At 37.1% G+C, this 24,395-nt stretch overlaps 2 protein-coding genes across 2 annotated transcripts in view; both read left to right on the top strand.

The window, feature by feature from the left end:
• Positions 1-4,721, top strand: part of LOC100717768 (17-beta-hydroxysteroid dehydrogenase type 6-like) — an 80,209-nt gene extending 75,488 nt beyond the window's left edge. Inside the window, exons 4-5 of the mRNA XM_063254979.1 lie at positions 147-159; positions 1,057-4,721. Of these exons, the coding sequence (XP_063111049.1) occupies positions 147-159; positions 1,057-1,257 (214 nt within the window). The 3' untranslated portion in view covers positions 1,258-4,721. The remainder of the gene's footprint in view (positions 1-146; positions 160-1,056) is intronic.
• Positions 4,722-10,585: 5,864 nt separating this feature from the next.
• Positions 10,586-24,395, top strand: part of LOC100717492 (17-beta-hydroxysteroid dehydrogenase type 6-like) — a 66,054-nt gene continuing 52,244 nt past the window's right edge. Inside the window, exon 1 of the mRNA XM_003475962.4 lies at positions 10,586-11,019. Coding sequence (XP_003476010.1) covers positions 10,707-11,019 — 313 coding nt within the window. The 5' untranslated portion in view covers positions 10,586-10,706. The remainder of the gene's footprint in view (positions 11,020-24,395) is intronic.

Consider the following 24,395-nt stretch of genomic DNA (forward strand, 5'->3'; position numbering starts at 1 on the left):
ATCTATCTATCTATCTATATCTGTATATATAGATATCTGATATTTGTCCATTGATCTGAATATTTAGATCAGTGTTGTCCAATAGACATAGAATATGAGCCACATGTGCAATGTTAAATTTTTGTAGCCTTCTTAAGCATAATAAGAAAAAGCATGGAGGTGTGGCTTAATTGTGCAACATTCATGCTTCTTATTTAAGCCTGGGTTTGAACCCCAGCATTGAGGGGAAAAAATAAAGACAAAGAAATATGTGAACTATTATAGCACTGTTTTTATTTTATCCACTATAACCCACTGCAGTTTTATAAACACTATTAATATGTTATTTTTATTGTATATGTTTTATATTAGACTATGTCATTACTGTTTGTTTTATACTTATATGGACTATCAAGTTGGATACTAAATTTTCCTAGCAAGTACAATATCTATATTAGTGATTGTTAATCAAATATATAGTTGTCAACAGCATTATTCATAGTAGCCTCAAAGTAGAAACAATCCAAACATCAGATAAAACAATAGCCACTCAATGGAGTGTTATTTGGCAATGAAAGGGAGTCAAGTTCTGGTATATACTACATTAGACTAGAGGCTAGTAGAAGACCACATGATTGCCAGGAAATGCTCAGGGAGGACAAATCTATGGAGATAAAAAACAAATTAGTGGTTGCCTTGGCTGGTGGTTGATGAGACAATAGAAAGAATACAAATGCGCACAGGTTTTTTTTAAAATATTCTTTTCTTTTGTGATGGGAATTAAACCTAGGGCTGTGTACATGGAAGGCAAGTGGCCTTTAACTGAGGTACAGTCTCAGTTTCTTTTGGGGATGATGCAACTATTCTAAAATGGAATTTTGGTTATGGTAATAGAACATAGAGTATACAAAAATTATTCTTTGTGCATGTTCCATGGCTCATTAGTATGATGTATAAATTATAAGTCAAGAAAAACAAAAATTGTAGGAAGTTTCCATTTTATACTGAGTAGTCACCCAAAAGAAAATCAAAAAACAACATAAGAACATGATTGCTAACTCTTATGGCTTAATTAAGAAGTTGCTGTCAGCTGGTAGCACAAACCTATTCCTGGTCACTGACTGCATGGAACATGCTCTGACCTCAGCGTATCCTCGTACTCGATATTCTGGCGGCTGGGATGCAAAATTTTTCTATATTCCTCTGTCTTACTTACCCACACCGTTGGCAGACTACATACTGACCAGATCTTTCCCCAAACCAATCCAGGCAGCCTGAGGAAATTGCATTAGTGTCTTTTGGAATGAACAATACAAATTTCTGAAATTGGTTGTTAGTGTCTCGGTAACCCTTATTCAGAGCCCAGGCTGTTTGTAACAGTAACTATTGTTTTTAACCTCATTTATCTGGCGTCTAAATTAGAAAGCCAACACACTCAAATTGCAGAGATCTAAAATTTACTACTTTTGTGATGAATTCTTGTGACAGAATTTGCAGCCAGGTGCACTGGCATGTGCCTGTATTCCTGGCTATTTCCAGAGCTGGAGCAAGAGAACAGCAAGTTTGAGATCAGAGTGAGCACCTTTGGGAGAGCCTCAGAGAGTAAACTGTAAAGAATTTGCCATACAACACATTATTAGATTTTACTTTTAAAAACTAAAATACATGCAAAAGAGTAACAAATAGATTTATAGATGAGCTGAGACTTACATGAAAATTAGGCGTATCAGAAGAAGCATAATAAGGTAGTGAAAAAAATGACTCAATAAGTAGGAGAAGGCAAGGATTTTCTTATACAGAATAATAACTCTGGATTCTCACCCTATTCCATGTACTAAGTAAATCCTAGTGGAATGTAAACCTAAATATGGAAAAGAAATCTTTTAAAATCTTCAACATAATCCTTTGGAGATTGAGCAGAGGTATACTGGAAATATCAAGTGAATTAATGTTTTTTTAAACTGAGTATTAGATTAATAAGTGTGGATGATATTTAACATTGTGCACAAAATATTGTATATCACCAATAATTGATAAGAAAATGAAATTTAAAAACATATATTGGTCTATGTAATCACAAATTGTAAGAACTCATAGCACACACCTATTAGTATCTGTGTAAACAACAATAAACTCTTGCAGAAGGTAAAACACCTGTGTGTACTGCATTTTTAGTGGTTATTGTTGTTTGTGTCCATATGTTAGTTGTTACTGTTGGGGATTTTCTTGTTCTCAAAGATTGTTATTAAAAATCGGCTAAAGAAAATAAGCAAAGAGAAGAATTCTTTAGCCCACCAAGAGACAAGGTGAAATGTAGGATGTGAAGAGGTCACTATCATTAGGTAGCAATACCTTAGTCCTTGGAAAGGTCACAGGTCAAATAAGATTGTAATTTTTCCTCTCTATGATTTTGTACCGAGGAGGCATTTGGTAAATATTGGCTGAATGAAGCAACTGGTAAAAGTTTAATTAGATGAAGTACAGAATGTGCTTTTGGAGAGAGAGGTTCTTGATAAGTTAAAACTGTGGGAAAAGAATCAAAAAGAAATTACTGAATAAACAAATTACTGAGCATGAATCAGAGCTGAAGAGGGTGAGTTAGTTGTCTATGCATGTCTACGAGTTTTTTTTTTCCTGTGACTGCACAGTTTATAAAGCTGTTAACCTCTGAATCATCATGTATATACCTACAAGATAATGTATGCAAAACTTTGAGGTTAGTAATGAATAATAGGTAGCAAAAATTTTGCAATCATTAACATCTATGTTAAATGCCATAACTTAGATATAAAATTCAAAAAATATAGAGTAGCACATATAATATAAATCATCTATAGTATAAAAAGAAACTTATGCCAGCCGGGTGTGGTGGCACATGCCTGTAATTCCAGCACTTGGGAGGCTGAGACAGAAGAATCATTGCAAGTTCAAGACCAACATGGTGAAATTAAGGCCAGCCTGAACTGCAGAGTGAGACCTTGTCTCAAAAAGACAAACAAAACAACAAAACAAAACAAAATAGAACAAAAATCATTTATGCCTATTCAGAATCTACTACCTGTATAAGTGAAATAATTCTAGTTGGTGAGTACCTTAGGATTGTAATCATGTTTTCCATACTGCATTTTTGTAATGGTTGAATTTTCTACAATCTTATTATTATGTGTATGATTGGAGGATATTTATGTTGAGCACATTTCTGATAGCCAGAGAAGCAAGCTGCTAATCAGTGTCATTCTTAGGGAGAAGATGGTGGGAAGGGACGTGGGACTAGCACTGCCCAAAACCTCTGTAATTATTTGAGGCCTAGTTGGAGCCCTTTTTACTGTGTAGTTTATTATTTAAGAGAGACAGTGAGCAAGCAGCTCTTGACACTGTCATATTTTTGCTTCTAGTTGAAAGAAACCAAGTCCTGGATATTTCCTGTGGAGGTATGATGATTTGTTTTTCCTATGGTCAGAGCACACAGTATCATAGCACACTGCTCTAGCAGTCATCACAGTGTAATGCAAGTGCTAAGTGACTTGGCTATCTAAATAAATTCTATATAAATTCTTAGCTATCTAAATAAATTCTAGACGTCTGGAACATTTTGAAGACGTTACTGTGCCCTGGAGACTGTACGTCCTTGCCATAGAGAAGTTTTGAGCAATTGAAAAAAAACCATAATTGTTCAGTTATTCTTGTTAAATAGGGCTTGGACATGGATATGTATTAAGCCTTGTACCTTGGTAAATGCTATCCCTATGTTCTGGGATGACTTGCCTAGGGATCGCTCTGCCTGGGAATTCCCATGGCTCTTCAAGAGCACTATTCCCTGATGGGCCTCTATTTTCTGGGCACAGACTTACACATGGATGTATAACTTTCTGGAGAGTATGTTTTCCTCAGTGTATCCAATGTCAAACCAAGTAATATAAAAATACAGTAAATATTTGTGGAATGTGTAGATGTAAACAGATTTACAGCATCAATATATCAAATTGAAAATGGCAAATCCTAATGTAGTAAAATACATTAAATCTATATTTTTAGTTTTAAGACAAGTTGTTGATTTTCAATTGCTGACAAGGAGCACTGGGGACAAGTGTAGAGAGGGGGACATGCATATTGTAAATGGAAAAGTCAATATGATGCTTGGAAGACTTTTTCAAACATGAGAAAATTTAAAGTTACAGCGTTATTAGATAATGGTGTATGATCTTAAATCCTGGTGACCAAATAATTGATTATCATTGCTGGGCTCTTTTAAAAATGAAAGTCATGCTGGAGTAAAGTTACATCATTTTCATAGTATTTCTGGAAAGAGAAATTAGCATTCATCATAATATAGATAGTAATTCTTCAAAAATAAGTTCTGTTAAGAATATAACATAGCTGTGAATGTTGAGTACAAAGCCTTGTTTAGATTACTTTTTTGAACATTGGAATGCATGTCATGGTTTGCATCTGGACTGTCACCTAAAGGCTCGTGTGTTAACAAAGTCTTAATCCCCCACTGGCACTGCTGTGAGAATCTTACACAGTGGTGCCTACTGGGAGGTCTTCTAGTCACTGGGCATGGAAGGGGGCTATGGACCTTGGTGTCCTCCTTTTCCTTACCCCCAGGCATGATGTGAGTGGTTTTATTGTGGTATGCTCTCTCACTCTCTCACAATGACGTGCTCCTAAACCAACTTGACCAACTAATTTTGGACTGAACCTTGGAGACTGTAAACAAAATAAAAATTTTCTGTTCATAAGTTGGTTTTCTGAATTGTTTCTTACCATTGCAGACAGTTAGTTGACTAACAAAACTGCTTGACTAGTGTTCATATTTTCAGTATTAATTCCTTCCCATTAAAATGGGCCTATGAATTGTAAAGCCTTTTAGAGGCTGGTCTTGATCTCCTGGTCTGAAGAATTTTTCCTGAGGTTAGACTAAAAAAAAAAAAAAAAAAAAAAAATGAAGTGTCACTACCTTCTCTTTTCCAACTAACGTCCATAAGGGGTGTGATCTCATAGAGTGGTGCCATGCCATTATACTTCCTATGTGACATGCGTGCTAGCTTTACCAAGATTACAATTTCCAGCCAGTTGTATTGTTACTTTGACAACGGTCTTAGTACCCTTGCTCTTGCTGACTTGCCTGACAGCTCCTCCTGGTTCTGGGTGTTCTTGGTGCTGTTGCCTATCTGAGGAGCTGATGGAAGACCCATCTGGCTGGACAGAGAAGAAGAGGGACGCGGGCACATTATTTATTCTGGGAACATCCAGACCTCAATTGGTCATGATCAGCATGGTTTCCACTCCTGGAGACTCCTGAAAAGTGGTGGCATCATTGTTTAACGTTCAGACAGGTAACAATGAAAATCTAATTTGAGTTGTCTTATTGTGTACTTGTAATTCTTACCTTGGTTAGAGTGGACTGCAGAGTTTGCAATAAAAGCTGGTGACACAAGAGACTATTAGTACTGAGGGCCTTCGGAGAGTGCTGGAGACCTGCACAGGACAATGGAATCTGGGGCATGTGCACCACAAAGCTTCTGAGGAGCTGAGATGGGTGGCTGGGAACCACCAGGATGCAACATTGAGAGCCAAGAGGTAGTAGTATAGAAAGCTCAGGGTCATAATAATAAGGGCCAAGAATCGCTGATCCTCAAAGCCCAGAACTTCCAACATTAAGGGAGTGGCACTTTGCCAATATGTGATGTTTCTCTGAATCGAAGAGAAGAATTTTCAAGCTAATTTGTGACACTTTCACCTCAGTCTGTGAGTAGCTGGGAGTGTAGACCTGAACAGTGTCTATAGTCCAAAATATTTTGAGCAAGTTATATGCATGATTAATTGTCTAAAGAAATGGAGATTCACTATTTAATTTTGAATTTAGTCACTTTAAAAGCCTATTATCTCAAATAGTTATTGCAAAATAAAAATTATTAAACCATAAAATGAATAAATAGTTGTAGATTTGCGGCATAGAACACCATCGTAAAAACAGATTCTAATGGTACTGTTCATCCTGTTTCCTCTCCATATTCCATGTACTTTGTTGTTGTTGTACTGGGGATTTAACCAAGAGCCTCTGCTCTGAGCTATACCTGCAAGCCTTTTGTATTATTCATTTTGGGATAGGGTCTTGTTAATTGCTAATTTGCTCTAACTGAACTAGAACTCGTGACCTTCTGATGTTACTCAGTCTTTTAGAGTGCTGAGTGACAGTCGTATTGTGCTATTTCCAGTTTAAGCTCTACTTTCTCACTGCCTCTACAACAGCCCAAGGCATGTGAATCTCACAAGGCCCACACCTTGACCATACAAACGTGGCTAATTTTATCACCAAGTGATCAGTAGGGGTGTGAGTTTAGAATATTTTTTCCCATGAATATTTCAGAGCAGGAATTAGCTGTTTGTATCTGATCATGTCCAAACACAGTTTACTTTTTTTTTCTGTTGAAAAACCCTAAAAATATTGGAAAAAGAGAGATGCATTAATACCCTGCTGCTTTTGGGTTTGACTACTTATTGAAATGCAAATTTCCTTTTTGCCATGCCTGACTGAGAGCAACAGTATAAAGTGGAAGTTTTCAAAACCCTTCTTGGTTGATTTTAAGAATCATAAACAAATCTTAATGATCTACAGCAAAGTTAATAGCAATATGCTGTTTAGCTGTGACCTCTGTAATTTGTGAAGAAAAAGTAACTAAAAGTGAGTGTTCCATTCAGTTTTCTTCCTATGATATTTCTGTTGAATATTTAATGTTTCCTACAATTTATGTTGGAACCTAGAGTTAGGAGGAGAATCCTTTGGGAGGACATCATTTAGAAAGCCTCTATCCTCTCAACCAGATGAGGCCTTATCATGCCCCAGAGACCTGGCTTTCTCTTCTATCTCAGGAGAACAGCTTTAAAGCACCATCTTCAAACCAGAAAGCAGAATGTTAGGAGATACTGAATCTACTGGGTATTAGATCTCAGACCCCCAGTCTCTAGAAGTGTGAGAAACAAAGTTTGATTGTGTACAGGGCACCTAATTCCATGGAATTTAATTATAGCAGCATGAATAGACTCTGACAATACTTGATTTACTTAGCGTTAGTTATTTTTTAATGAGGCGGGACAGGTAATAATAACACCTGATATTTACATCGCATTAGCTCTCCCATCAAGTACTTTTTAAGACTTTCTTCTTCATAAGAACTCTATGTGGTAGGTATTAATATTTTCCCTGTTTTATGAATGTGGAAGGACCAGAAAACTTTATTTAAAATAACTCAGCTGATAAGTGTGGGAGACACTAAATGGAGAATTGGAAAATCTAGCTGAAGAACATGCATGTTTAATCACTAAAGAACATGCTATATATTTATCAGGGTTTGTCCTCACATCTATTTGTTTACTTATTATTTTAAAGAGAAAAAAATTTCAAAACAATAATTAGAGGGTAACAATGTTTAATACACTGTATATTGCTATTTTTGGATTAGTTCTTATAGTGCAAGAGTCTTCATTTAATTCTTCAAGCAATATTAGCATAAAGCTTTCTTTTCAGTGAGTGAAATTAGTAGCATAACTGTCATATATGATTACTAATTTCTTATATATATATATATATCAACTTTTACACTATGGAGGCAATATGAATACACATGTGAGTCTGATTTCTTTCATGTATGAGCATGACCTTTAGTTGCATCCATTTACCTATAAACGTTTCAAGTTTATCCTTCTTTATGGTTGAGTGGTATGTTGCTCTATAAAAATGCCATATCTTTTTTAGCCATTGTTCTGTTGATGAGCATTTAGGTTGTTTCCAAGATCTAAGTATTATAAATTGTGCTGTTAGAAACTGTGGTACAATGCTTTTAATTCTTCTGGGAAGATATCAGGAAGCAGAATAGCTGGTCAAATGGGACTTTCAGTCCTAGTTTTTTTGAGAAATCTCCACACTGTTTTCAGAGAGGTCACACCAGTCTATACTCCTACCAACAGTGGAGAAGTGTCCCTTTTCCCCACAGCCTCTCCAGTATTTGTTATTGCTTGACTTCTTGATAATAGTCATTTTTTCCAGAGTGAGTTGGAATCTCAGGGCTGTTTTAATTTGCATGTCTCAAACGACCAGTCACTCTGAATATTTTTCCATACATTTATTTGATGTTTGTATTTCTTCATCTGAGAAGTATGTATTCATCTAGATGCCCATTTTTGGATCGGGTTTTTAAATGTGAGAGGTCTGATTTTTTTGAGTTCTTTGTATCTTTTGATTGTAATCCTTTGTTTGAGGAAGAGCTGGCAAATATTGTAGGTTGACTCTTCATTGGTGGTTTCTGTTGCTGTGCAAAACTTTTCAATAAGATAAGATCCTACTGTTGATCTTTGTGATAGCTCCTGGGAGACTGGGGCTTTATTAATAAAGAATTTGCCTACACCAATGTCTTTAATAGTTTTATGTATTCTCTCTTTCACTGGATTTAATGTTTCTGTTATTTAGGTTTTGATCCATTTTGAATTTAGTTTAAGGCATGTTGAATGATGTGGGTTCACTTTTAATTTTCAGCATGTGTAGAGCCAGTTTTTCCAGCACCATCTATTAAAGAGGCTATCTTTCTTCCAGTGAATGTGTTTGGCCCCTTTATCAAAGATAAGGTGGCTTAGTGTGTCTGGAGTTTTATTTGCATCTTCTATTCTGTTCCGTTGATCTTTAGGGTGCTCTTTTTTTTTCTTTGGTACCTGGGATTGAACTCATGACCTTGCGCTTGCAAAGCAGGTACTTGTGCCACTGAGCTACCCCCTGGCATGCCACATTGTTTTTACCACAGTAGCTTTATAGTAAAATTTCAAGTCAGGGATTGTGATGCTCCCTGTGTTCCCTTTGTTGCCCACAATTTCCTTTCCTATTCTAGATCTCTTCTGGCTCCAAATGAATTTTAAGATTGTTTTGTCTAATTCTATGAGATGTGATATTAGAATTTAGATCAGAATTAAATCTGTATTACAATTTTGAAAGTATGGGCATTTTCACTAACTTGCTTTTTCCTACCCAAGAACAATGAATATCTTTCCATTTTATGATATTCTCTCCAGTCTTCCTTTTCAGATTACTGTAGTTTTCAATGTAGAGATTTTTTACATTATTTGTTAGATTGGTTCCTAAGTATTTCATATTTTTGGATGCTATTGGGAAAGGTATTGTTTCCCTGCTTTCTTTCTCAGTGAGTTTATTATTCATGTACAGGAAGGCTATTGATTTTTTGACTGTTGACTTTGTATCCAACTACAGTACTGAGTTTGCTTATTAAATCTACCAGTTTTTTTTAGTGGTGTTTTTGGGGCCTTCTATGTACAGTATCGTGTCATCTGTAAGTACTGATAATTTAACTTCTTGTTTTCTTATCTTTATTCCTTATATTTCTTTCTCTTGTCTAGTTTCTCTGGCTAAATTTTCCAGGACTATATTGAATAAGAGTGGAGACAGTGGACATCCTTTCTCATTTCTAATTTTAGAGTGAAAGTTTCCAGTTTTTTGTCCATTTAGGATGATATTGGCTATTGGTTTGTCAGAAATGGCTTTAGTGAGAGTGAGATAAAAGCCATCCATTCCATTTTTTTCATTTTTTCTTTTTTGATACTAGAGATCAAACTCACAACCTCGCGCTTGCCTAGCAGATATTTGTGCCACTGAACTAACCCTCCCAGCTCCATCTAATCCAATTTTATGTGGGGTTCTTGTTTTTTTAACCATCATGAATTGATGCTGGAATTCTCTGCATCTATTGAGATCATTATATGATTTTTGTCTTTGGCTCTGTTAATATGGTGTATTGCATTTACTGATTTATATATATTGAACCATCCCTGCATCCCTGGAATGAATTCCTCTTGATCATCATGTATAGTATTGATGATGTGCTGCATTTTGTTTGCCAGTATCTTATTGAGAATTTTTGCATCTATGTTCACTAGGGAAATTGGCCTGAAATTCTCTTTCTTAGTGATCCTTCCTTTCTTTTTCTTTTGGTCTTTTTTTTTGAAGTAGGGTTTCATTATATGATTTATGTTGGCCTTGAATTTACTTTGTAGCCCAGGATGGCCTTCTACTCACAGCGATCCTCCTCCCTCAGCCTCTTGAGAGCCCTTTTCTGGTTTTGGTATCAGGGTGATGTTTGCTTCCTGAAATGAATTTGGGAGTATTGCTTCCATTTCAGCTTTATTAAAGAGTTTGAGAAATAGTGGCTTAGGTGTTTTCTAAATGATAGAAATCAGCAGTGAGACCCTGCCACAACAAAAATTAATATACAGCAAGAAATCAAATGAAAAGAAACTTCCCAGATAAAAAAATGTGAAAACCAGGTTGGGAATTTAACTCAGTGACCTGAGCACCTCCCTTACAAGCATGACATGGTAAGCTCGATCACCAGTGCAAAAGCAAAAGAAAACCAAAAAACAAAACAAAACAAAAAAAAAACCCAAAACAAAACAAAAAAACCCCCCAAAACCCTCAAACAAAACAGAACAGAACAAAACAAAACAGAACCACAAACCAAAAGCAGTGCATAGTGTAGAGAGGTGAACCAGGATCAAAATCAATATTCCACAAGTCAATGATTAAAATGTAGTCATAGATTTCATGCTAGGTTGTTTGGAGGCTGCCACACTCTACAGCAGATCAGGATCTCATTTCCTCTTTTCCTTCTGGCTGAACACAGAGCAGGCTCTTGTCTTGTCCTGTTCTTGGTTTCTGTGAAGTCATGTTGCTGTACCTGGCAGCCCTCGTGGGTCTGTACTACCTCGTGCGCTGGTACCGGGAGAGGCAGGTGGTGAGCCACCTCCACGACAAGTATGTCTTCATCACGGGCTGTGACTCGGGCTTCGGGAACCTGCTGGCCAGGCAGCTGGACATGAGAGGCTTGAGGGTGCTGGCCGCATGTCTGACAGAAGAAGGGGCTGAGAAGCTGAGGAAGCGGGCATCAGAACGGCTGGAGACAGTGATCCTGGATGTCACCCAGACAGAGAGCATCGCTGCAGCCACCGAGTGGGTGAAGGAGCGTGTGGGAGACAGAGGTAGGAAAGAATGTCACAAAGATGCAGTGTCATAGGCTGTGCGTGTATCTAAAGCAGGGTTTAAAGGGAGACGTTGACATTTGAAGAAATAATATTGTGGAATTTTATTTCATTAAAATGTTTATATTAAAAAAAGCATTTGATAGATATGAGACTATTGTCTCACCTTGCAGAAAGAGTACAGTCTCAATTGCTTATGTGTGAAGAAATGTCTTTTCTTTTTCTTTCTTTTCTTTCTTTCTTTCCTTCCTTGCTTCCTCCCTCTGTCCCTGTTTGTTTGTTCATTTCTTTCTCTCTCTCTTTCTTTTTTTTCCTCTGTCTCTGTGTCTCTCTCTCTTTCTTTTTTTTTTGTTTTCTTTCTTTTTGCAGTATTAGGAATTGAGCCCGGGTCTTTCTTCTGAGCTGCATCTTCAGCCTTTTTAAAAATTTTGAGCCACTGTGTGCTTAAGTTACTCAGTTGACCAGGTTGGGCTAGAATTTGTGATCCTCCTGCTTCTCAGATTAGAAGGATGCACCACCATGCCCAGATGAATTTTCAAGAACTGATTTGAGCCCGTGTTTAATTCCCAGTATCATAAACAAAGAAACAAACAGAAAACTTTTTTTGTCTGCCCTTTATTACTACTGAAATATAGGCATTCTGTAAAGTTAGCCTTTGGTCACCTTGAAGATTTTTTAAAGTATTTCATGTAAACACATTTATGCATTCTCAAAGTTAATGTACCTTATTTCTGTTGGCAGTTTTAGGTTTACAGAAAGTAGGCAGAAAGGTCAGATTTCTTATCTGCAGCTATTTTGAGGACAACAAAAGGCATTATGGTAACTATTGCTAATTTTGTAAGGTTTTGAAGTCCTGTATTACTTACAGAAGCTTATTTTGATTGGTTTTATCTGTTTTACTTTCCTTGGTTTTATCATCTTTAAAATAAAGAGAAATAAAAATGATAGGTCCTCCTTTCTATTTTCCCCTATTATTAACATCTTACTTTGGAGCTATACACTTGTTACAACTGATGAATCAGTATTTATGTGTCATTGTTAACTAAATTCCATAGTGTACCTTAGGGTTAACTGTGTACTGTGCAGTTCTTTGGACTGGACAAATGAATAATAACTTGCATTTACCACTGTAGTATCCTACATAGGTGTTTGATACCTTGGAAAAATCTCTGTTCTCCACATGTACATCACCACCCTTCCATCCCCTGGCAGCTATATTTCTGTGGTGGTTTACATATTATTGTTTCTTTCTTTCTTTTCTTCATTCTTCCGTTTTTCTTCTTTCCTCCCTTCCTTCTCCCTCCTTTTTCTCTTCTCCTCTTTCCCTTCCTTCCTTCCTTTCTTTCTTTCTTTCTTTCTTTCTTTCTTTCTTTCTTTCTTTCTTTCTTTCCTCCCCTAGACAGAGCAAGAGGTTACGGGGTTATTGAGCCCCTCCCTCCCACGCACTGCCATTATTTTCACAGTTTTGCTCCTGTTTCCCTGTGTGTGGTTGGGAGCTCCTTTAGGATATGGGCCTTTATTGCCTTGATTGTATTCCAGCTTCTGGGACAGGGACTGGTGATGTGTTGAGTGCTGAGTCAATACTGAGTGTGATGTACCTAGTCCAAGATTCACCTATTAGTTTTTTTTGTTTTTGTACTGTGGATCAAACTCATGCCCTTGCACTTGCCAGACAGTCACATGTTGCTAAGTTATGTACCTGGCCCTGTTCTGGGAATCTTCAAAAATTTCAAAACATATCATGTACAATAATCATAACAATAAAGCCTTCAACATTTTCAAAGAAATGGAAATCCAGTAATGTGGTATCTTATACGATGTTGGTGGTGAATTAGAAACTGACGGTAGAAACATACTTAAAATGCAATGACTTTTTTCTCTCTTCAGTCTGTTTCCTACTAACTTTCATATGAGGCATGTCATGTTCAAACTTTTGTATCTTATACACCTCACTTAAAATTATGGTCTCAAGGTGCATCCATTTTCCTACAGATAGCAGAAATTCACCTTCATTTGTTTCTTTCTTGTTGTTTGGTACTGGGGATCAAACTCTCACTTGATTTGGGCCTTCCAGAGGGGTGTTGTGCAACTGAGGTATCTCCCTGGCCCAAGTTCATCTTTTTTTTTTTTTTTTTTTTACTGCAAAATACTGCCTCATTGTGTATAAATACCACTTTTATTAATCCATCCTCTGTTGACGGGGATATTTCCAAGGTGTTTCTAAGACTTAGGTGTTATGCACTGTGCTTCTATAAACATGGGTATAGTAAATCCTTGTCTTAACGAACATTCAAGTTGCAAATTTTCATTGATATGAACAGACCTTGCATTACAAACATTCAGGGATGTGAACAAATTGTGGAAGTAACTGGCAGGTCTGGGAGATATTGTCACAGTTATGCAGTTCTGCATTTACTGTACAGTGTGATAGAGAACAGTAATATACAGTTGGGAACTTACAGTATTTTTGTGTGTAAATTTGTTTTTTGTGCTATACATTGTATATTTGTGTCCAAGGTACGTAAGACTCATTTTGTTAAATTTACAAATGAATCTGACTTATTAACATTCTTCCAGAATAAAATTCATTTGTGAGTTGGGGACTGTATATAGATCACTGTACATACGTCACTGTGGTATGATGCTTTTAATTCTTTTAGGGATGATATCTAAAAGGAGAATATGTGGGTCAAATGGAATTTCTATTTTTAGTTTTTGAGAAACCTTTGTATTGATTTCAATAGTTGTATCAGTTTACAATCCCACCATTAATGAAGTGTTCCTTTCTCCCTACAGCCTTGTCTGATTTGCTAGTGGTTGATTCCTTGATGGTAGCCATTGTTTCTGGGGTGAGATGGAATTTTTTTTTTCAGGGAAGGTCTCACTATGTAGTTCAGAGTGGCCTTAATCTAACTAGCCAAGGCTGGCCTGGAACTCACAGCAAATCTCTTGTCTCAGCCTCCTGGGTGCTGGGATTATAGTCCTACCCCACCACACCCAGTGAGATGGAATGTCAGTGTTTTAATTTGCATTTCTCAAATGACCAGTGATATTGAACATTTTTTTCATGTGTCCCTTGGACAGTTGTATTTCCTCACCTGAGAGGTGTCAGTTTATTTCAGATGTCTATTTTTTTGATTCTTTAAACTAGGGCAAATAGCCTGTATACAATATAAGGGACAGAAAAAGGCTTGTTCCTTTTTTACTTTTTTGTAATGCAAATATTTTAATTATTTTTCTAATGCATCTCATAATCTGAAAAGTTATATTTGTAATCTCATAAAAGGTATTAAAATTCCAGTGGGTTAATTCAAATCTACTATCTTCAGTGTTACCCATGATGAGAGCAAAGACATTAAGACATATTCAAAGTTATGGGTAACTACGGGCTACTAAGTCCCACCCAAGAGAGGACATATAGACGAAGGCCCTAACCCAATGCCTCTCTCAAAATTTCCTATTTGTGAAGAACGGAGTGGGTCCAAAATGAGTGATAGTGAGGAAGGCAGAAGCTATGTTAGTAACTGGAGCTGGGCAGCTGGGTGGGGAAGAAAGCATCTTTGCAATATGCGGGGAAAATGACAGGCAGAAGATCAATGTGCATAACTCAATTAGGGGGTTTTAGGAGGCTGTTGTTTTAGTTTCTGATATGTATATTGTTGTGCCCTGTGAAGTCATAGCCTCTCACTTTGAGGCTCATATCCAGCTGCCATTCTTAGAGCCTACTGGTTCTGCTGTTCCTCTGTGCTCAATCCTTTACAGAGAACACTATGTGAAAGAACAAAAAACTATCAGATTGGCTTCAAGCACTACCTATCAGTGACTTGCCTAGCCTTACTTACATTGCTTAGAGCCAATTAAAAAAATAAAATAGCATAGTCTGCTCTATACATATCAGCATATAAAAATAAGACTTGATTTACCCAATGCTGCAGTAATTGTTCGGCGTTCAAGGAGAGGTTTCCAAGTCATCTTCTACACTTGTTGCTTTGGTGTCTTTGGCATCAGGAAGCTGCCATTCTGCCATATCTCCTTGCCTTAGAACCAGCTGATTATGGACTAAAACCTCCACAGACTGGGAGTTAAATAATGTTGGTTGTTTTGTCTCATCAATGAGAGAAAAATAACTAAGACATTATGTTAAACAATCCCTGTATTCCTGGAGTAAATCCTAGTTGGTTATGATGTATGATCTTTTTGATGATTTGATACATTATGTTTGCCAGTATGTTCTTTAGAATTTTTAAATTTTTTAACTTTTTTTTTTTTGGAAACAGGGTCTCACTATATAATTCAGGATACCTTTGAACTCACTATGTAGCCCATCTTAGCCTCAAACTCCAAGCAATCCTCCTGCTTCAGCTTTCCTTGTGTTGGGATTATAGCCATGGGCCACTAAGCCTTATCTCTTTTGAGTATCTTCATGTTTAAGGTCCTTGAAGAGATTGGTCTGTGGTTGTCTTTTTTTTTGGTTTTGTCTTTTATTGTTTTGGAATCATAGTAATGTTTGCTTCTAGGAATGATTGTGGGAGAACTGTTTACCTTTAAATTTTATTAAAGAGTTTTAGGAGTATTGGTATTTGATTCTCTGTGAATTTTCCCATAAATCTGTTAGGACCCAAGATTTTGTTATTTGTTAGTTTTTTTACTACTTCTCCAATTTTACTGACTAATATTGGTTATTTATTTTTTTTACCATCTTAGTTCAGCTTTAGTAGTTCATGTGTATCAATGAATTTTTCCCCTTCCAAGTTTTATATTTTATTAGACTATAGTTTTTCAAAATAGTTACTGATAATTTTCTGTATTTCTTCTGGAATCTGTGATTATGCCTTTTTCATTATGCTATTATTTTCCTGAGACTGATTTTTTTTCTTTTTAAAAAGTTTTATTAGGACGTGTTTGTAGTTCATGTGGTTTATAATCATTTGGGGTGGTTACACATACATATCATATTTATTTATTATATGCCTGATCCCACTTCTCTCCCTTTCCTTCCCAACTCCTCTGATGTTCCTGTCCAGTGTTTCATTCTTGCTGATGATATTAGTCTGGGCTCATGTTATGGCATGTACCATTAATGATACTTGAGGTTACTAGGCTCCTACACATGGCTTATCTTTATTCTCCATATTTCTTCTTCCTCTCCTTCTCGCCCTTCATGCTTGTCCCATGGGGCACTTCCCTAGTGTAAGAGATTCATCCCTTTTTCTCCTTCTATCCATCCTTTATTATTTCCTTTGTACTTTGCCTCACTTATATGGGAGTTACCATATTGTTTTTAAGCTTGTGGGTCTGAAGATTACATATTCCAGGTGAATCCATTTTCCTACCAATGTCTCAAATTTGTCTCTATTATATTGCTCTATATATTCTATAATACTCTACTATTCTCTTCTTTATAGTATAATAGTGTTCCATTATATATAGATACTGCATTTTGTTTTTTTAAATTTTATATAAAGAAAGACTAAACAAAACAGACAACAGATAGAAATAATATATACAATCAGAGAAAAAATAAACAGTAAGAAATCAGTAAGTAGTTGATGTTTATATACTGTCCTTGTACAAATAGTTGTCCAAGATACAAAAGTGGAACATATATAGTGGGAATTCAAACAGTGAGACTGTAACCAGTTCTGTTCAACTATCCAACAAAAACAGTAATATCGTTGTCAGTCCTATACCTTTAAACATACATGCAGTTATCCATATTTTCATTTATGTTGAGATTAAACAAACTAGAGCAGGCTAAAATCATTCTGAACAAAGAATAATAGTATTGCTGGATTTCACATCATGACACTCCGGGATCAGCACTGGGTACTATAGTGTTTTTTAAAAAAATTTTATTTAAAGAAAGACTAAGCAAAACAGACAATGGGTAGAAATAATATATACTTTCAAAGAAAAAAATAAACAGTAAGAAATCACTAGTTGCTGATTACAGATTGTCCTCTTACAAATAGTTTTTCAAGATAGTAAAGTGGAGCATTTAAAGTAGGGATTCAAACAGTGAGACTGCAACCAGTTCTGTTCAACTATCCAACAAAAATTTAGAAATATGGTTATCAATCCTGTGCACTTAAACATACATGCAGTTATCCATGTCTTCAATTATGTTGAGACTGAGCAAACCCAAGCAGTCTAATGTCACTCTCAACAAAGAATAATACTATTTCTGGGTTTCACATTATAACCCTCCAGGATCAACACTGGGTACTTTAGTGTATCTTTTTCTTCCAAGTATCTGTTCATTTCATCATGTGTCATAAGATCAGTTCTCATAAACTGTTTATAGATTCTACACATGCTTGAGCCTTAACATGTATTTCTATCCTTTGTGTATTAGAGGGAGAAACAAAACAAAGCAAGACAAAACAAAACATATTCCTATAAACACATGAAATGAAAAAGACATATAAAACCATTGTACAAAGAGTTCTACCATAATTCCTATGTTGTCTTTTGTTATCTTTAATTGAATTGACTATATCATACATATCACATATAGTATAATTGAATATATCAGTACATAACAGTATTAATTAAAACACAACTTTCTATATGGTATAAAACTTCAAAAGCAGGCAGTTACCAAACCAGAATGTGTATCGTCGAGTCTTGTCATCTTCAGTGTAGTTGCCTGTACTTTCAGGCTTGATACTATGAATCATATCAGTTTTGGTATCTGTCGATACCAAACAGCAATCAAACAAATCAGATTTAAGTAAGATCAGTCATGATAAAACAGTATAAGTCATACAGGGCTCCAGATTAAGATAATAGGAAATTAAAGATGATTACTGTGCTATATCCTGATGCTGATAGCTGTCTGTGCCCTCAAATCTAATGCAAGTAGACAAATTGAGACAGAATAAAATCTATCAAAAAAAAGAGAATAAAATCTATCCAAGCAGAGTGGTGCGAGTAATGTGGGTTTAAAATCCTGATACACTATTAGCAATATCTTCTGCCATCTTTTTTAAGACTCTCCCTCCCCTTTCACTTCCCCAGGGTACACTGTACATTTTTGGGCCTGACCAAGACCCTTGGTTTTGAATTTGGTGGTGGTGGGGCAACCTGTTATGTACCTAAGTGTTTCTGAAGCTTCTCTCTCCTGGACTTGATCTCTAATTGTACTCCTTTACCTATTAAAGCCTGTCTTTCCAATCTATCCACAAATACTGATCTAGTTGCCCCTATTACTCTCTGGTTCTCTGTCACATAGAGCCTTGTTTTCTCATAGTTGATTTTCAGTCCATGTACTCTTTTTCATGTTAATTATATTTCCTATAAATAGCATCTCAGTGGACCCTGTCTCCTGATCTACTCCACGTGTGGTTCTTTTTTTTTTTTAAATTTAGTGCATCAAGGCCATCTATATTAGAGATTATAACTGACCTTCTCTGCCTTATTTCTGTTATGCTCTTTTTTCCATCAGTTGTCTGCTTATCTTCTTCATTCTGTTTTCTGCCCCATTCATTGAGACTTCTCTTGCACTGTTCCTGGAATCCTAGTACTTTTCTCTCTCTCTCTCATGCCCTGCAGTATTCTCTGTATAGTTGGATTGGTGGTTGTGAATTTCCCAAGTTCCTCTTTGTCTTGGATGCATCTTGTTTCTCCATTAATTTCTTTAGACAGTTTAGTAGGGTGTATCAATCTGGGTTTGAGGTTATTTTCTTTCAGGACTTGGAATATTTCACTCCGGGCCCTTCTTGATTTGATGGTTTGTGTTGAGAAGTCTGCCATGATTCTGATGGGCCTTCCTTTATAGGTTATCTGTTTCTTGTCTCTAACAGCTTTTAATATTCTGTTCTTAAATTTCATTTCTGGGATCTTGATTATTATATGCTTGGGTGTAGTTCTGTTTTGGTTGTAGGTGGCTGGAGTTCTGTATGCCTCATAAATCTGAATATCTTTTCCTTTTCCTATGTTTGGGAAGTTTTTCTTAATTTTTTCTGTGAATAGACTTTGTAGTTCCTTTGTTTGTACCCCTGCTTCTTTATTCACATTCTTTATTCTCAAGTTATAGATCCTCTTGTCATCTTTCAGCCTTTGTATTGTTACTTCTTGTTTCCTTGTTATTTTTAAAAAGTTTTCTCTTTAATAATCCCACATTGCAAAATTGTTCTCCAGTTTGGATAATCTATCCTTAGTTTCTTTCAAGCTGATTTGCCACCTTTCCATAGAGCTTTTAATTTCCTGGTAATCTCTTTGAATCGGGCTTCATGTATTCTATAGTTTCTTTATATTCTTCATCAAATGGTTCTCTCCTTTGTTTGAGTTCCTCCCTTCTTCTGTATGTGTGTGCTTGAGGGGTACTTTGCATCTCTTCATTAATCTTCTTATGTCTTGCTTTACTTAGCTAGATATTTCCCTTTTGAACTCATCTATGAGGTCCCGAAGATATCTCTTTCTGTCCACTGGTGCCGTGTCTGATATTGCATGTTTGCTGTTTTCATTCTCCTTTGTATTTACCTGTCTTGGGTCAATGTTCTCATGATTGGGACCTGGGGACTTTTTGTTGTTGCTTCCTCTTCCTCTTTTTTATTTCTTCCAGGAGGCCCCAGTTTCTTTCTTTGTTGGTTACAATTCTTCTGAAGCATGCTGGCTAGATGACCCTTCCCAATGCAGTGTGCTAGCAAGTTGCAAACAGGAGCAGTGTATGCTAGCCCCTCCCCTCTGGATCAGTCAAGCTGCTGTGGCCTGCACTGTATTATTGTGTGGCCGCCTCCTGTCTGCATCAGTCAAACTTCCGAAGCTTCACTGCGTTAGTATGTGTTACTGCCATAGGGAATTAATTTTGGATAACCTATTGGGTTTCAGCCATGTCATGTGACCTGGGCCTTGCTCACTCCACCAATCCTGTTCAGGACGGGAACAACTGACTGAAGTCACTGCTACCCCTTGTACTTGCCAGTCCTGCCTGGTCCCAAAATGTCATCCACTGGAGGCCCCCTTTCTGTGGAATGCTCCATTCTGTCACTCACCACAGGTCAATGCAGGCTCCCCGCCAGCTCAGCTCTCCATTTGGCTGGCAGACCCCTGACTTCAGTGTGACTGTGCTTCAGTGAGTCGAAGCTGTGGAACCTCAGACGGCGCAGCAACTTGCCTGTGCAATGGGAGCACTGAACCTTTAGCTGTTCCAATCATAGCACCAGGACTGTATGTTTGATTGGTTCTTCTCACCTTAGTTTCTTCTTGGGGTGAGAAAATTCATCTCCTTCTGTTTGGGGCTCCCAAACTGTATTATGTTGAATTCTAATTTGACTATCTCAGGGAGCCTCCGTAGTCAGCTGTTATCTATCTGCCATCTTTGCTCCCTCCCCCCAATACTGCATTTTCTTTATCTAATTGTTTGTTCATGGGTATACAGGTTATTCCCAAGATTTAACTATTATGAGTTGTGTTGTACAGACATTGGTATGCATGTATCACTGTAGTATGATGTCTTAAACTCTTTGGGAAAGATACCTAGAAGGGACATCACTGCGTCAGGTGGAATATCTAATTTACATTCTCTGAGAAATTTCCATAATGGTTGTACTAGTTTACATTCCTACCAACAATGCGGCAGTGTTCTGTTTGCACCACACCCTCACCAGAATTTGTTAGTATTTGATTTCTTAATGATTACCATTCTTTTCAGAGTAAGATTCCCACATAACTTCTTTTCCAGAGAGTCTGTGTGCTTATGCAGTAACTCCTTGAATCTTTTCACTGCAGTATTGAAGCTAACTCAGACTCAGGATTTATTTCCAGAAGGTTGCAGGTGTTCTTTCAGAGTCTGATCCAGTTTGAATTCTTGGGTTAGGAGCTTTTGCTGTCCATCTCCTTAGGTGTGATGGTAGGTTGGCCAGACAGACTCACTAATGAAAAATTATCCATTGAGTCAGGGTTATTCCTATGCAATCAAATCAGCTATCATAGTAATAAGCTAATACAGTACAGTGGTATCTAGCAGGGTTAGTTGAGAAATAACATACTATGTTATTTGTTTTGGGTCTCCCTTTAACTTAGAAAAGAAATATATGACTATAATGCAAGCATCACAACAACCCAAGTATTGACCCAAAGTTAATGTGCACTAAATGTGATGGCTATGTATCCTCTAATAGTGATAGAGGAGCATTTAACAGTAATTTTATAGAATCAGTTATGTAAATCCACGGAGCTGGTGACTGGGTAATGCTGGGGGAAGAAGAGAATGAAAATAGCTTTTTTTTTTTTTTTTAAAAATGAGAGTCTTCTGAAAAAAAAAAAGGTCAGAGGAAATAAATGGGGAGGGGAAAAGGATCCTAATGATGGTAAATGTATGTTGTATATTTAGAAGGGGATAACAGGGAAAACTAGGTACAAAATTGGTAGTGAGAAAATGGGATGGGAAAAGATCGATGACTGATATTAGAGGAAAAAAGTTAAAGGGAGACAAATGAAAAGTGGGAGAAGAAAGAAAAGAAAAACTTGAAAGAGAACAAGAAGCAGGAGAAAGAATACAGATAGAGAGATATGGATAAGTGTAGGGATATAAAAAGATAAAGGAGAACTATATTGGAAGAAAAAGGCTAGAGGAAAAGAAGTACACACACACAAAACACAGATGCTCATTTAAAAAGAGAAAATGATGGAATAAAGATGCAGAGGAAAATGAACAGAAGAAGGAAAATGATAAAAATAAAAAATGAAATAAAGAATAATAAATGCAATATATCTTATGGCTCTTTTTCCCAATCTAGGATTACAGGAGCAGAATTCAACCAGGGTGTGTCTTTGTGCACACTGGAAGGCTAAGGTGGCAGTAATCACCCAGACCAGTGCTGATACACATTTCCACTCTGCATAGTGAGAAAAGGGCACCAGTATGAGCTTCTCATCCTTCTAACTCTGGCTGAACCTGACCTCTGACTGCAGTGGCCAGGTCCATGTTCCCCAGCTCCAGCCCAGATTTGATTTCCATGTGTTTGCATAGTTTCTGTGGTGTCTTTTGCCATTGACTTCCAGTCTCACACCACTATGGAGTGTTAATATGCGTGGAATAGTTTTAGTTCTTTGCATTTACCTAAATGTGCTTTGTGGGCTAGTATGCGGTATATTTTGGATAAAGTCCTATGTGCTGCCAAGAAGAATGTGTACTTTATTGCTGGGTTGAACACTCTGTAAATATCTTTTAAGTCCATTTGTTCAAAGTTTTTGTTCAGCTCTTATCTTTCTTTATAGATTTTTTTGTCTAGGTGATCTGTCCCTTTGTGACAGTGGGCTACTGAGAGCCTCCATTACAATTGTATTGGCACTCATTTGACTTTTCATATCTGTTAGTATTTGTTTTATAAAGTTAGGTAAACCAGTGCTTGGTGTGTATACATCTATCTTTGTTAACTGTTTCTGTTAAATTGTTCCCTTAAGCAATATGCAGTGATCTTCTCTATCTATTCTAATCAGTTTTAGCTTGAATTCCATTTTGTCTGAAACTAGGATAGCATCTTGTGCTTTTTTTCTGGGTTACTGTTGCATGAAATATTGATTTCCATCCTTTGATTTTCAATCTGTATCTTCTTGGACATTGCATACCATTGGGTTGTGTCTTTCTGTTTGTCTTTCTTTCTTTTTTTTGAGATAGGGTCTTATTTTGTAGTTCAGGCTGGCCTTGAATTCACTATATCAAAAGCCAGCTTCCAACTTATGGGGATTCTCTTGCCTCAGTCTTCCTTAAATTGAGTTTACAGAAGATAACATGGTGTTGTTTCTTTCTTTCTTTTTTTTTTCATTTTCTTTTTTGTCTTTTTCGTTTTTATCAGTACCAGGGATCGAACTCACGACTGCCTGCTTGTAAGGCAGGCGCTTATGCTGCTGAGCTAAATCCCCAGCCCCTCATGGTGTTGTTTCTTGATCCATTCTTTTAGTCTGTGTTTTTTGATTGCCAAATTAGAACCATTTATGTTGAGAGTTATTATTGTGTATTTTTAATTTTTATTTTCAAAGGAATAAAACCACGCAAAATAAAACAGAATAAAGCCCATCAAAAACAAACCAGCGCAAGTGACACAGGACTTCAAAACAAGATAATAGGAAATCAACAATGGCTTCCATAATGCCTCTTGTTATCTTCAAAATAGCTATCGATACCATCAGATATATTAAAATCAAACCAAATAAAACAGAATAAAACCAATCAAAACAAAACAGTGGAAGTGATCTGGAATTTTAAAACAAGATAATAGGAAATCAACTCTGGCTCCCCTAAAGTCTCTTGTTATCTTCAAAATAGATGTCTAAAAAAATCAAATAGTACAGAATAAAACCAATCAAAACAGAATCCTGGGCCCTGAGAATGTGCAGGTTGAAACACAGCACACAGCGATGCCTTGGAATGATTGTCAGAATATACCCTGTGCCTGAAATCACCAGAGGATGCATGGGAGGTCCCCGCAGGCCTGAGCCATGCCCAGTGAACTCTAAGCAGGTTGCATGGGCCTGAATTCAGTCCTGGGACCTGAGTGTGCATAGGTTGAAACCTAGCACACAGGGAAGCCTTGGAACATGGCTCCCAGGTGGTAAGACCATGCCCCACATTTGAAATCACTGGAGGATACACAGGAGGTCTCTGCAGGCCTAATTGGGCCATGCTCAGCAAACTCCAAGCAGCTGGCAGTGCCTGAATTTAGTCTCAGCCCTTGAGCATGCATAGGTTGAATCCCAGCACACAGGGAAGCCTCAAAACTTTGCTCCCAGGTGGTAAGACCATACTCCACAACTCACCTCACAGGCAGACACATGGGATCCTTGGGCCTAACTGGCCCATGCCCAGCAAAATCCAAGCAGCTAGCAGTTACAGATTGTCTGCCCCAGAAGCCAAAAGTGGGCCAGGTGATTCCTAGCACATGGGGGAAGCTTTGAAACATCACTCAAAACCCAGAAATATAGGAAAATGACAAAACAAAAGAGAAAAATGAAATCTCAAACTTTCAGCTCAACCCAAGAAATTCTAGGAGACATGACACAGAAGAAAAAATAAGCCATACATCTGAAATTCCTGAAATGTTAACAACTGAAATAAAGAAGCAACTTGGGAAAGTATAAAAGAACTCAAATCAGAAGTAGTCTCCCAGGTTAAAGAAGAAATGATAAATGTAATGAAAGAAATCCCAAACACACCCAAAGAAGACATAGTTGGAGCTGAGGGCATGTGAGGTGAGTTCTAGTGTGCCTGTGCTGGCTCGGGGAGAGCTTTAAAACATCGCTCCCAGTGGTTAGGAGCCTGCCCAGCTTCCTGAACCAACGGAAGATGTACAGAAGGTCCTACAGGCCTGACTAAGCCACGCTCAGTGACCTCACTCATTCGTAGAAGCTGAGGGCGCACAAGGTGATTTCCA

Source organism: Cavia porcellus, unplaced genomic scaffold (assembly GCF_034190915.1).
Source record: "Cavia porcellus strain 051 isolate PalLab524CR breed Dunkin Hartley unplaced genomic scaffold, mCavPor4.1 scaffold_8, whole genome shotgun sequence".
Lineage (NCBI taxonomy): Eukaryota > Metazoa > Chordata > Mammalia > Rodentia > Caviidae > Cavia > Cavia porcellus.